Raw genomic sequence first — 14,221 nt, 5'->3', positions numbered from 1 at the left:
GGAGAACACGTAAAAACTGCTGTCAATCAGTCCATTCCCCCACCCAGCTGGGTCTTTAAATCTAAATGTGGTATCTGGGCAGCACAGTGGTAAGTGCTCAGTAATGACAGCTTGTGGTGACCAGTTGGCAGCATAGATTGGTTTTGTGTTCAGAGTCAGTTCCCAGTTACAGCTGTGGGAGGATACTGATCTCGGGGGCTGTTGGCTGTAAGGAGCAGATTAAAATTTGATTTTCCCTTGAAGTGTCATTTGGCAGTAGCTAAAGAATGTAACAGCACAGAAGGGGATGCCAGGTAGAAACACCCATCATTTTAGCTGAGTAGCCCTAGCTGATAGGTCTGCTGGACTTCACACTGTCCTTCAAAGAGGGTCATACTTCTAGGCATATATTAAATTTGGAGGGTCAACACTGTATGGACTTGAGGAAGGGGAAAGATCAGTCAGGTGGATTTCTTAGCTAGACTGTCACTGGGTAAAATCCCCCAAGAACCACTGCCAATGGTACATTTTCAGTTTAGCTTGCTCCTGTCTTCATTGAAGTAAGATAAGCCTTCCTCTAGTCCCATAGTAGTAGGGTCAGCAAAGCCCAACTTCAGTTTATTACAGATGCACAGTTAAAAGGTAGTTGTAGCTTTTGAAATCTTCAGAGCCATCTTCCTCCTTTGCACATGAAGCAGCGTACTTTTCCAGACTCTCACCAGTGCCAGCTCTGGCTCCTAGGGACACAGAGCATCTCCCAGCACCCCCAGAAGCAGGAGGCTGAGCCTGACAGGCAGGGTTCCTCCGGTTCAGGTCCCGTGGAGATGCGCAGCCAGGCCTGCCAGTCCAGGCAGCAGCAAAACCGATTAGCTTTCATGATGGGAGAGGTGGGGTGTTCCCAGGCAGGCTCAGGAGAGTCCAGGTGGTTGCATTCAGCTGGAGGCCGGGCTGAAACAAAACATTCCTTCAGAGCAGAGGACGGATCTGGCCCGTGACACGCAGCGGTGTCAGCAGTAGGCTGGCTGCTCCTGTGCTGCGTTAGGGCACAGCCATCCAGGAAAAGGATGAGGTCGGACTCCCAGGCTGTGTTTACCCACAGCCAGACAAGTTCCTGCTGGTCTGACAAGCCGACGCTTCTGAACCACCCTGACCCTTGTGCCCTCACCTCACCAGTTATTTTTCTTCACCCTTTGGTTGTTTTTCAGCTGCCTTACCTCACAGCCAGAGGAGTTCAACACCGTCGAGTGAACTAGCAGCCACGCCGCCGGGCAGTCCCCACCACATTCTCGCATGGCAGACTGGGTGAGTGTGGGATTGGGTTAGAAAATTCACCTCGCTCAGTGCTGGTGAGAAAATCCTCCCTGCACACAAGCAAAGGGAGAGCACAGGTGTGGGGAACGTTTTCCGGGTGCTCCATAGCCTACACCCGCACAGAGCATTTCCAGCCTCCCACCTGAGGTCTAGTTTAGGCTGACCAAGACATGGCTGTGCCATCCGTACCCAGCAGCACTACTCCAAGCAGGATCCCAGATCCACAGGGAAAGAAGCCTTGCAGGTTCTTCCCGCTTGGACAGTCTCCTTCCTCCAGTTTTCTGTAGGTCAAAAGAGCTGATCTTTTTTTTTAGGAACCATCACACTGGCTGTCCAGACTAAGGAGATCTTTGTTGTAAAGGCAAGGTTAGGTGCCTGCCATATTTGTGTGTGCAGCAACCACATGCTTCTGCTAGGTTTTCCCTAGCAGTGTGTCTTAATGACTATTAAGTGCATCTTTTTTCAGCTACCACTAATTTAACATGCTTCGCCAAAGCATGAGTGAGTCATTACATGCAGGTAGCCATTACTCATGTAAATATAGTAATTGGATTCTTCGGCACCTCTTTGTGAGGCAGGGAGTTCCAGGAGTAAACAAAAAGCCTTTTGCAAGCTCCCATGGGTATTCTCTAGCAATCTCCTGTAATTCTGTCCTGCCACATGAAATAAAGATCATTTCCAGATCCTGTCTAACTCAGCACATCCCAGATTTTTGCATCTAAATTGATTTGGTGAGATCAGCTAGAAAGTTTCAGACTACAGTCCTCAAAATACCACAGGCCCTAGAGGAGAAAAACAAATATGATCCCCTGAGTCGTGAATTGGGACCAGTAACTTTGCAAACATTTCACTGTGCAGCCACTGGAAACTCTCATGCTTTTTAATTTCTTCTGGTCATCTGTGACCACATTTGACCTCTGGTTTTACTCCAGCACTGCTCATGACTGCACTTTAAAATGGAGATGAGGAGAACCATAACCACAACCCCCTTAGGCCTACCTTGGATTTTAAATTCACACATTTGACATCCAGCCTCACATGGTCTTTGCGTGTGCTTCCAGCTTTAGAACAGGTGAATTTTCCTGGTCCCATTTCACAAAAAGTCAAGGGATTGCAAGATAGATAGGCAAAGTGGCAGCTATCTTTACTGTACACTGAAATTTCCACTATTAAGGGTTTGAGTCCAGACTCAAATCTTGCTGTCAGTCTCCAACCCAATCCTAATCCTGCAAATATCTCCATGATGATCAGAAGTAAAACTGGTGAGCAGCCAGCTGAGAAATCTGTTTGGAAAATCCCCACTTTTCTTATGTTTCCATTCAAGAAAACCCCCACACCCTGTCTCTCATAGCAAAAATGCATCAAGCCAAATTCTCAGCTGGTGAAAGTGAAGTTGCCTAGATTTCTATCTTAGGCCCTGCACTAACAATCAGTGCAAAAAGAATTGGAGACAAATCAGCACTTATTTCATGCCTGAGCATAACACCCAAGGCGTATGTATAAATACAGTAGGAGCAGATAAAAGTTTGCCATCAGATGCACAACACAAACTCCCCCACTGCAGGAGCAGGCTGCACCCTCCCAGCACAACTCAAAAGATTGACAGTTCTCCCCAACATGTTTTTGTGTCACTAACTTTTTCTGAAGATGATTCACCAACTTGTTTCCCCACTGGATTAATAAGCTCGTAACAATGTCTGTGTCACTTCTTTTCTTTAACATTTCCTCTCTCCTCTTTCCTCCTTTTTTGCTCTCCTTTGTTCAGAGAAGCAACAGACAACTCACCCACTATGGATGAGTCTCAGTCTCCAACCCACCAAAGTACTGATGAATAGAGGTATAGTAAGGGAATGTTTTGTTCTTTCATCCTTCTGCCTTATAGTCCGTGAACACAGTGTGAATAACTGGCATCCCGCTGTCCCAGAGGAGCAGCCCTTTTAATTGTGTGCCTGTTTGTTTGGCAACAAGGCTTCCTTCAGCTCTTGGAAGAACAACTTGAAAGCATCTCGAAGCCCTCTCTGTGCCTTTTCAGCAAGTTTGCGGCTGTGGCACTTTCCCCTGTGAATAAGGACTTGGGGCCAGCCCGCCCTGCATTCGCGCAGAGGTTGAATGGGCACAGAGAGCAGGCGGTAGCGGCAAATTTGTGGCTGGGGACGTTTCAAAGCAGTGTGGGCATAGTGCTGCAGGGAGAGTCTGGGAGCAGCGTGGCGGGGTGACAAGTTTGGGTAAACAGGGGCCTCAGAGGACCTGGACTGAGCTCCCAGCAGCGCTCCAGCCATGGTGCCAAGCACCCCCTTCTCCTCCTTCCCTGCCACAGAGCAGAGCTGTGAAGCAGAGGCTGTTAGCAGCAGTGAGGTTTCATGGAACGAGGAGCAACCCTGGCCCTGTTCCTGTGGGAAGACAGAGGGGGAAGGGTGGAGGGAACAAAAAAACCCTCAGAGTATTTCTATTTTAATTAAACTGCTGTCGCTGTCTGACACTCTCATTTGAATCTACAACCATTCACAGCTGGCATCTGTCAAGTATTTCAAGCCCAGCTTTCTAGAGATAACCCATAAAACTCCGTACTGCAGCACAGAGCTGGGAGAGAAAGGCTCTTTAACATGCAGATGGCGATACCCTTGCTCAGGTTCCTCCTCGACACCGTCCCAGGGAAGCCACGTAGAAAACAGGGCAGAGGAAGCAGGAACTGCAGGACTGCATCAGGTGTGAGATCAGTCCTGCAGGGTGGGGAAGGAGCCAAGGAAGGAGTAGGAATCCCACAGTAAACAGACAGAAAACGCATCTCCCGCTTTTGGCCTCAAAACAGTCTCTAGTTTGGAAGCTGGTTAAAATCAAAGTGTGAGGGAGAAAAATCAATTCTGAATATTACTATGCAGATACAGCAGTCACTTTTCAAAATATCAACAAGATTTTGACCTCAGTGTTTTCTTCTGGCAAGGAGCTCTGCAGGCTAAGCCAGGAGCCGACCCTGATCGGAGCTCTAAGATAAATAGCAAAGAAAATTCTCATAAACTGTCTCATCTGCTCTGTGCAAGCAGACAAAAAGCCATGCAGCAAAAGAAGCAGTAGCTTGTCAAGAGAGGTGCCACAAGATGAGGACTAGGCTACCTATGATAAAACATGGTCTTTTCCACATTGGACCTGGCACCCTCTCACTAGTTGCTTCCTAGCTCATCCCTGGAAAGTCACGTAATGCTGGGATTGCCAGGTGATGCACAAGCCCCTGCCCAGAGCCCAAGTGCTACAGGAAAGCACCACCGCCCTCCTCCTCCCATGGTCCCACTAGGTACTGCAGTCTATGGCCAGGAGGGCTGCTCTGCAGCCTTGCTCCCTGGAGAGCATTCTACTAAAAATCTCGTTACCCCAGCTTACTACCAGGCAGGAAAGCAAGACAGAGCCTGTTAGGCAGGGCAGAGCACTGCTGCTGTACCTGGGGAGGGAAGAGGCAGCACACGGAGAAAGCGGCGGCAGCTGCGGTACCATGGGTGGTGGGATGGACACAGCCGGTGGGGGTTGGCCGCAAGCTCTCACCCTCCAGCAGCCGCTCTGCTCCCTTGTAGCGCATCCCACCAGCAGCGGGCTGCAAGCACAGCAGTTCTGCCCATTGCCATTCTGGCATCCAAAACTCAGGGCACCCTGGCTGCAGAGAGGCTGCTGGACCTCGGCTCTCTCCTGCCTCCTCGCACCGGGCAGGTTGCTGGGGCGAATGGGACTGCCAGGCAAGAGCAAACTGGGTCAAAGCTGGGTCCTGCGTGCTGAGCCCAGCCCAAATGTCAGCTCTGGGGGTACCTGCAGGATGCAGTGGGGTCTGTGAATATCCTGCGTTCCTTCCCGCCTGTAATATGATGTTTTATGCCCATGGCTGAACTTTCCAGGAGCCCTCGTTGTCCTAACGAAGTTTCCTTTCTCCTGCAGGAGCTACAACGATAGCTGTTTCCTGGATTCTCCCCTCTATCCAGAATTAGCAGATGTCCAGTGGTATGGGCAGGAAAAAGCCAAGCCTGGGACTCTAGTGTGAACCCCTGACCTCAAGTTAAATCACATCAATGCCATTCTGAGATCACCTCACTGCCTCTCATTTGCCTTACCCAGATGCACTGTCACCCAGCACCAGCTTCAACTCTAAGCACTTTTCTCACGATGCAATTCAAGACGACATTTACAGAACACTGGCCCTGAGACATCCACCGCGACAGCGACGGACCGCAGCGCATCCCATTGCCAGACTGGTGCACATCCCTCCCACGGCCTGCAGGGCAGCGGGTGCAGATGAGCAGCCATCTTAATAGTCAGTTGGCAATTTAAAAATTGATTTTCCTTTGAAACGATGGAAGCCCTTCAAGGCTTACATCAAATCTTACTGTTCTGTGGCATGTAACAGCAGTAAGATTTCCATGACGTGCGATCTGAAGCCAACAGAGCATTAGTTTAAAGGGGGGGGAGGGGGGTAAAATGGGACAGAGGCTGAGAAATGGATCTCGTAGTCCTGAAAGTGCATCTGTTATGTAATAGTAAAATATCATCACTTCGAGGATGTGTCAGAGCCTCGCAATCAGACCTGCGCTGCCAAAGATCGCCACACCAACATTGGCAGGATGAGTTTGCTCAGCAAGTTCTAGCTACAAGAACATCGCTCTCATTTAACTCGATGGCAGACACGACCACCTCCTGTAAAACGGCACTTCCTTCTTCGCTTTGAGCCCACCTACATGCAAGTAAAATAACCCAATGTGCTGAAGCCACACTGGAGGTCTGGGCTGGTATCACAGCATCGCTGTCTACAAGCTACTATTAAACTGGACAAACAAGGTTTACAAAGGCATTATCTAAAGCGGAGGCAAGTACTGCTACTCACAGCATCTCTGTGGCTGCCACAGGTTGCACACCAATACATAGAGAGGTTGGGGTTGCGTTGGTTGTTTTTTAATGCTCTGATGAAGATAAAAATTGCCAAAAAAACCCTTTCTACAAACCGATACAGCCAATAAATTCCAATCGATTTCCGCACAAAGCGTTAACGTGAAATCAAAGGGAAAGCACATCGCAATCTAATTGACACGGTAAAGCTGCATTAACATATCTCTTCCACTCATCTTCCCTCCTTTAGCACCAGTGTAGCAAAGGGCTCGTCACCCCGTGTACTGCTGTGTGGGAGAACCGGTCTGTCGGGAAGAGGAAAAGCTCCGCAGCGGGGTTGAACAACCAGCAGACTAGGCAAATTTTCCCATTGCAAGAAGCGACCACAAGAAAGAGAAGCAACTAAATTAGGTGTTGGACACAAGCGAGAGCTGCCTGCTGATACCAAAAGGAATTGTACGAGAGCGTCATGGAAGGAGCTGCAAGTTTACACATACTTTTGAGCAATGCTTTATACATGTCAAGCCATGGAACTTTAAAAGGCCTCAAAGACACTTTTGTAACGAACAAGTGCACAATCTAGGTGGATGTTGAAGCTGGCACGTCTAGTCTTCATTGCGGTGCTATGCTGTTTTTATTGCCACTAGATGGGGGGAGGTACCCGGCCTTCCCCCGTTTGTGCGTGCAAATGATGATTTCCTATGGGAAAGGCATTAAAAGAAACGGCTGGAGGGGGTTACTTTGTGAAAAGCAGAAGCTGAAGTTAGCTTTAGTTTTAAGAAAAAAAGAAAAAAAAAGTGCGAGTGTGTGTGCGTGTGTGTGTTCCAAGAATAACAATAGCGTCTACCAGACAAAGTAGGGCGAAACGTTTAAAATTAAACACCACGACTTGGGGGGCTGCCACACCTTTTTGCATTAAGATTGCTGGAAAACTGCATTCCAGGCATTAAAAGAGAATGGGTTCTTCATCGTTAGGCTTGGAAAGATGATGGGGTTTCTGACAATTAACGCAAGCTGCTCATGCAAATACCTTTCTGCAACGCTTATTAGAAATGTTTGCTTCCATTCTCTGTGCTTGCCTGCTGTGCTGCTGTCCCACATCACCGGTAAGGCAGGGGAGGTGGCCTTGCAGAGATGAGGACAGCCATGGGCAGAAAGGCTGCTCTTTGTCCAGGGAAATCCACAGCAGAGCCAGGAGGGAAACCCTTCCATGTTCACACCAGGCATAAATTAATTATCCCTCTAAAAAAAAAAAAAAGCGCACACTTTTTTTATGCTGGCAAGGGTTTTTTAAAGGAAGCTATGCAAGCCTCGTGCTTCTGGACCTCCACAAGGAATCACCACAGAAGTACAACCCCCTTTGATAGCAACTGAAGCCTCGTAACCGCTTGCTGGAAAGACAGCGGTGAGATTGCACCCTGTATCTGGACGTGCAAAGTGCTTTTTTCACCATCTCTTTGTGCTTTGGGGTCTTTAACGTGGGAATTATTTCAAGCTCCTAATTGGATTTTTAGCTGGATAAGAGATAGTACCGATTAGTGACATTTACTGATAAGATTTGGTAGCTAAAGTGAAAGGATTAAATAAGGACCAAATTAAGCAGTGGCAAGTAATTTAGCCCACAGATTTTTAGGGGCTCTGAGCAACTGTCTGTTTTCTTTTTAATTTCCCTGGTAAGTGGTTTTGGGTTGGTTTGGTTTTTTTTTTTCTGTGTACCTTCTTTTAATTAAAAAGAATTCAACAACAGCGGCACTATGAGGCCTCTGGGCACTACAGGAAGAAACGTTAATTCCTCCAAGACCAGATCGGCAGTTTTGCAGCAAAGGTTAAAAGGTGGCAGCCCTGACTTCAGGAAAAAAAAAAAAAAAAATTTGGTTAGCCTGGTTGCAGACAGGCTCGAGTAGAGAAAAAGCCTTCTAGAAATGGATTGAGTTTTGCTTTGTGTTCTGCTTTTCTGTTTTGCAATCAAGGCACACGTGAGCAGCCAGTCTGGTAGTAAAGACAGATTAAGTAAAACAGGTTTTACTGTTTAGCTCAATTCAATTAAACACAAATGTACATAAAATGTTAATCATAGGAGATTAACATATTTAAGTATAACATGGAGGGGTATATACATAGCTATTATATACAAGCACTTGACTACCAACTTAACCCCTCCTTTACTTTTTTTATTTTTCAAGGCTCCATCTGACATAAAGCCACAATTGCATTCTTAGTCTACGTGTCCGGCGCTCCCTCTGTTCAGGCAGGAGCCAGGTGTACGGTCTGTGCACCGGGCCGCGCCAGGAGGCAGGGTTTATTTTTAAATGATATTATATGCAGTCGAGTGTTGAAAATGTTGAAACAGTCCAATTTGTTTTCACTCTGTATTAGTTTTAGTTTCAGGCATAGCCGATCCCCATTCAGGTGCTATCAGATGACCAGTTACTGCTTAGTTAACTAGATGTAAAGTTTTACATATATATTAATGTCAATAGTTTTATTACAAGTTGTGTAAAATGGACTCTCTAGTTTAAAAAAAGAAAAAAAAAGAAGAAAAAAATTAGGTCTCTCCTTAAATTGATTTTAGAGCATGGAAAATGATTTTACTGGATTCTGTTCAACTGTAATCAAGGAAAAAATATGTATGTTGTAGAAAAAGTTGCAGAATTAAAAAAGATCTGCTTTTAATTTATTCTTTTTGTATTAAGAATTTGTATAGTTACCTTTACATTTTGCAAAACGGTGTTGTCAACACTTCCTTATTAAAGCATTTTCAAAATGAAACCTTGCAGTGGTCTTTCCAGGAGGGCACAGGAGGGCCGGGGGCATCCTTACCCTGGCAACCGCACCACCACCTCTGCCAAACGCTCGGTCCAGATGTGCGCGCAGCTGGCTGGGGTTTCCGGGAGGAAATAATATTTACTTCTAACACACGTAAGCTGAAGTAACTAGAATTAACGCTCACTTATACGAGTTGGCTGCTAAGGAGCCAGGAGGCCCTTTGCAGCGATACCAAGGTCTGCAGGACAGCCCCGAGCGCCAGCACGCTCACCCCGCCTGCTCCTCGGGTTAAATCCTGAAGAAACCCCCGCGTCCCCGGTTTAATCCCTGTCGCCGAGGCGGCATCAAGAACCCACCCCGACAGACACTGCTCTAGCTCAGGAGGGGCCTTCCCCGGCAGCCCGGGGTTAGGGATGCTGCTTTCTATCACCGTCTCCCCCCGCCGTGGGCAGCGGTGACCCCCCACAGCCCCTCCACAACGGCCGGCAGTTTGGAACAGCCACGCGCTCTCCCTGTGGGACCTGTCCGCGCTTCTCAGCGCCCACCACAGTTGCTTCCCATTTAATCCCACTGTCCAGGGAGCTCCTTTCCACCTGGGCATCGTATCATCCACCTGACCCTCCCCCCACCCCACCCAAGCCAGAGGGAACCACCAGTGGCACCAACCCAGAGCTAGGCAGCCACCCCCACCATCACCCAGCATCGCTGAGCAGGGGACAATCTTGCATAGTAAATCCCCAAAAGTGTTTGGGATGGGACAAAACAGCAATGATGAAATTTTTCAGCCGTCCCCCTAACTCCGGGACTTTAGCTTGGATTTATTGCCAGTGGCTCCGATACTGCTGCAGGCACCTCTTCAACCTCTGCAACACATCAGGAGCCAACAGCCCGCTCCAGATCCCACACCGGCGCCGACAGCCCTGCGCCAGCCTTCGTGGAGGGCGCCACGTACCCATCCCCGGGGCTGGGAGTGGGGGGGCTCTCCTCCCCCCGAGGGGTGAAGCCATTTACATCTCAACCATCGTCCATTCTTTGGGCAAGACTGGATCTATAACGGAGACAGTAACGGCAGCTAGCGGGAGAGGAACCCAGGTCCCCAATCAAAATAAATTCCTCTCACATACATCTACCCTAAGAGCCTTTCCGGCAGTATAGACAAATAGCAAACGAGGAATTAAAGGCATTTAACTACCATCAGGCACGACAGCACCCATGTAAGGCAGACGTCACGTACTTTGAGAGCACCACCTCGCACAGCCTCACAACAAACGGTGACCAGGGGCACTGAAGTCCAAAAACCGCTCCAGACATCGCTATGGTGAACACATGACTTCATCCCAAGGCTACGAGTCTTTGGATTCAGAGGAGTTATTTCCGCCTAACGCAAGAATTATCAGAAATAAACATCTGGAGAAGCCCAGAGGAAAAAGTCTAAATCACTAAACTGAAACATACCATCCCCACAAAAATCGTCAAGCAGCATGACAGCTGTGCCACACCCACTCGTCCCTAAACTAGACTCGGGTGGGTTTTGGATTTTTTTGGCTAAAAGGCATTATTAACTATTTGATCACGGTCTGGTAGCTGTAATTTGGGGCCATCCAGCTGCAAAGAGCCTCCAATCGATGATGAAAAGCAGCTGCCGTAACAGTGTCCCCCCCAGCTTGCGATCTCCCGAGGACCGAAGCTGGCTCTCACGTGCCGGACAGCTGGAAACTCTTACACAGATATGCCGTGAGAAAGTACTTTTCAGTTCCTCAGTTCCCCGTGCAGTGCCATTCCACGAATTGCAAGGGGATAAAGTTCTTCCGTCATGGGATTCATTCAAGCAAGGCAGCTGTATTTCAGGGACTGTCAGCAAAGAGGCACATTGCTTAAATTACGTTCTTTAAAACCTGATCAGACTAAAACATTCCAATCCCAAATTCACATCCCTACAGGAGGCGCATCCCCACTCAAACCGGTACTCAGGGTACTATTAAAACTCTCCTCAATAATAAGTTCTAAAGCGGGAGGGAAAAATTATCTAATACTATTACAGATGCCCTAAGGAATCCAGTTCCCTCCAAAGCAGATGTTACTGTGCTCCTTAAACCATCCCCTGGTTACTCACTTGCTGCACTTTCCAGGGAAATAATAGCCGTTCTAGATGAGGGACAATATTGTCCCTCAATTATTTAAAGAGTTCAAAACTAAGGTCAGGACGAAGATTTAGAAACAGCTCAGGAAATCATCTGGGTGGGGAGAGGGATAAAGTTGCGGTGTTATAAATGTTTCCTGTTGTAATAATGCCTCTGAAGAATACCTGTATAGAGCACTGCACAAAAATCACCAGACACCACTGTTAATGAAACTCTTCCGTGCTCTTGACATCTGCCCAGCTTCTCCCCACAAATCCCTGTGTATTCCCCGCAGGCCCCTCCCCAAGTGCCGGTTAGGTCTTGTCAGCCTCATTTTTAGTACTTCTTAACCATTTAAGCTCTTGACATTTTCTCTGGGGTCAGACATTCCAGATTGAAAAACTCCCATGTCCAAAGAGGCGCTTCAGAATCCGGAGAGTCTCCAGAAGAACCTGAAGTTCCTTGAGATACTCGTCCGAGCTCACTGCCAGCACAAATCCCCCAGCACCATGTCTCACTGTGCCACGGGACACTGTAAATACCCATGGAGACAGGTAACTCCTTCAGAAGAGGGCACTGGTTCCTGCTCTGCGCTTCCAGTCGAGGTGAGGACTCGGACAAACCAATACACTTGAATATTGACACGTTTCTTCAGGAAGTGGCTCTGCTCACACCGTACCAGCTCTACTGCTGTGGCAGCTCAACGGTTACAGGTCCACAGCTCACGAGTGCCAGATCTATCAGATGACCTGCTGCCTCATGGTAGTGAGATACCAGACTCAAATACCTGCCTGAATCCAACCCCAGCAGCCAGGACCAGAGCCTCCCCTCTCCACTGACTCCACACAAGAGGCTTCTCCAGGGGCAGAGGAGTGCGCTCTGTGTCGGCTCCGCAGGATCTGTGGGGCCAGACGCACGCGAGGGCGGCATTCTCACAAATATGGGTAGTGGCGGTTATTAGCAGCCGCTGCAATGATCAACGGCTTGTTTGGAGCTTCACTGTAGGTTCTAGAAAGGCCTCCTTAAGAGAAGAACCCGTTAGTAGTGTTGTAGAGGTACTGCTGTTCTTGTAATTAAAAAAAGCACATTATTTCAGCCTAAGACTTTCAACCTGCACCACTAACAAAGTTTCAATATTTCATTGTTAATGCAGAATTAGACATCATCATTTCTATGAGTTTCTTCGCCATTCCCAGTCAAGATGCACAACGGTAAAGATTTGTGGCTGCAAGAATTACTGTCTGTGGTCACGGGAGGTCCTAATTATTTTCTCTGCAATGCCCAGCAGACTGAAATTTTCTCCAGATGTATAAAAATGGGATTTGAAAGCCTCAAGAGCCATACGATTACTTCCCCCAAGCCCAGAAGGTTTATATTGAAACTGTCGTTAAAAAAAAAAGCCAAATCAGATACATTCAAGATCAAAAACTCTTTGCACTGAGGCTGGCTGTATTTTTCAAATACATAAACCTTTTTTTTTAATCCTCCTGACAAATACCACATGAAAGATTAGCCATTAAAGTCTTCATATTTACAGAAATAACCAAGATTCAGATTCAACTGCTTCCCTCTAATCATCTCCCCACATCAGTCTCCAATGGGAAAGCAGCCAAAAAACTCCACATACACTCCTTGCAGGGCTGAGTCTCACCTAAAGCTCTACGATATGGGAAACAGTTCGGTCCGTACGGTTCCCTGAATAACAAATTGAAATAAAAGCAAGGGTCACATTCATTGTCCCCTGGTCATTGTCCTGGTCATACCCTCTTTAAACCGCCCCCCCCCCCCTTTGCTGTATATTGGATGTGTTCAGCGTAAAGCATAGACTTAAAAAGAAATCTAAATAAATGGGGCCTGTAAAAAGGAAACTGTAGAAAATCTGCTGCTTTATGCTTTTCCACAAAGCCCACCCTAGGTTCCTCTTGGTGGTAAAGCACAAACTCTGTCTCTCCATTCCTTTCTGGGTCTTGGAGATCAAAATATGAGTCACGCCTTGGACACTGCAGAGCCTCATAAAGCGTTGTACTCCACACATTTCGATGGGTCTGTTGGGAAGTGCTTCTGGCAAATGGTCATGAGCCTCTTCAGCCCCTAGGAATTAACAAAACAAGGACAATTCTGTAATAAAACTGCAGCTGTCAAACAAACTTAAGAGTCTACAGTATTTTTAAGCTTAATAAGAAGAATTCAAAACAAACGGTTGCTATTTTGGGGTTTTTTTTTTCTATTTGGTTGTTTTTCCAGGTTTTAAGTTTTATGAATCTTTCTGTCTGCATAGTGCCAAGTTATCTCCAATATTAGAGGAGCCTGCATAACCAAAGAGACCACAGATTCAGTCCCTCATGACAGATTCATAGCGAAGGATCACAGTAACGCTTTAATCCCTCTTCGCTGCCACGGGAGAAAACAACACTATCACAATAAAAGATATTTTAAAGAAACCTGAATATTAAAAGTAATTTTATAGAGCAAAAAGCAATTTCTGACACCAAAACAAGCTGCACAGCTACAAGAACCACTGAACAATTTCTCTGTAGGAGAGATGTCATTCCTCCCCACGATGGCACCACACCTGACCTACCCCATGGAGGCAAACTGAAGAAGTAATCAAGAAGAAAGGCAGCATGTCAACTTTTCAACTTTTCTCTTCTGTTCTTTGAAGGCATCGATTGCCAAAAAACAACATGAAAGAAAATAATCACAGGGTTTCAGTGAAGTCAAGCATAAAAGTCTAACAAAGAAGAAAGAAAACTGCTGCGGTGGTATCGTAATTTAGCAGTGACATTGTACTGCAAGATGGCAGAGTCATATGCCTGTCATTAAGACACTCATCATGGAAGACGGCTCCTCACTGAAAGGAAAATGATTCAACAGAGTATGCTTTGGCCTCCTCAATGCAGGCAAGTCTGGAAAATATGTCCTAGCACCATAATGACTTCTTGTTTGGGATGTTACAATCCCAGGTTTGTTGTAAATCAGAAACATGTTAGCTTGATGTGACTGCTGGGAGCACATAATATTCCATGCTCCAGTTTGAACCAGACTAGCTAAACAAGACCTGATATTTAAAACCAACACATACGTGTTTAAAGCCAACTCTGTCTTTGCGCTTCAGTAAGTTGTGTAATTCAGAAGCACAGATATGAAATTCACAGTGGGAAGATGAACACAAAAATTTCCTTGAC

At 46.9% G+C, this 14,221-nt stretch overlaps 2 protein-coding genes across 13 annotated transcripts in view; one reads left to right on the top strand and one right to left on the bottom strand.

Moving 5' to 3' along the window:
* FRMD4A (FERM domain containing 4A) overlaps positions 1-8,919 on the top strand; it is a 383,693-nt gene extending 374,774 nt beyond the window's left edge. For 7 of the 9 annotated variants that reach the window (XM_069801649.1, XM_069801651.1, XM_069801647.1 and 4 more), the window contains 2 exons: positions 1,185-1,281; positions 5,209-8,919. In XM_069801649.1, the coding sequence (XP_069657750.1) occupies positions 1,185-1,281; positions 5,209-5,311 (200 nt within the window). In that variant the 3' untranslated portion in view covers positions 5,312-8,919. Of the gene's footprint in view, positions 1-1,184; positions 1,282-3,055; positions 3,128-5,208 lie in introns of all 9 variants that reach the window. The other 2 variants (XM_069801648.1, XM_069801645.1) reach the window with 1 other exon arrangement.
* Positions 8,920-12,450: 3,531 nt separating this feature from the next.
* Positions 12,451-14,221, bottom strand: part of PRPF18 (pre-mRNA processing factor 18) — a 222,468-nt gene continuing 220,697 nt past the window's right edge. For all 4 annotated transcript variants that reach the window (XM_069801654.1, XM_069801655.1, XM_069801656.1 and 1 more), the window contains one exon: positions 12,451-13,127. In XM_069801654.1, the coding sequence (XP_069657755.1) occupies positions 13,047-13,127 (81 nt within the window). In that variant the 3' untranslated portion in view covers positions 12,451-13,046. The remainder of the gene's footprint in view (positions 13,128-14,221) is intronic.

This window comes from Haliaeetus albicilla, chromosome 14 (assembly GCF_947461875.1).
Source record: "Haliaeetus albicilla chromosome 14, bHalAlb1.1, whole genome shotgun sequence".
Lineage (NCBI taxonomy): Eukaryota > Metazoa > Chordata > Aves > Accipitriformes > Accipitridae > Haliaeetus > Haliaeetus albicilla.
Note: the sequence above shows the minus strand (reverse complement) of the source record. Positions and strands in the feature narration are given on the sequence as shown.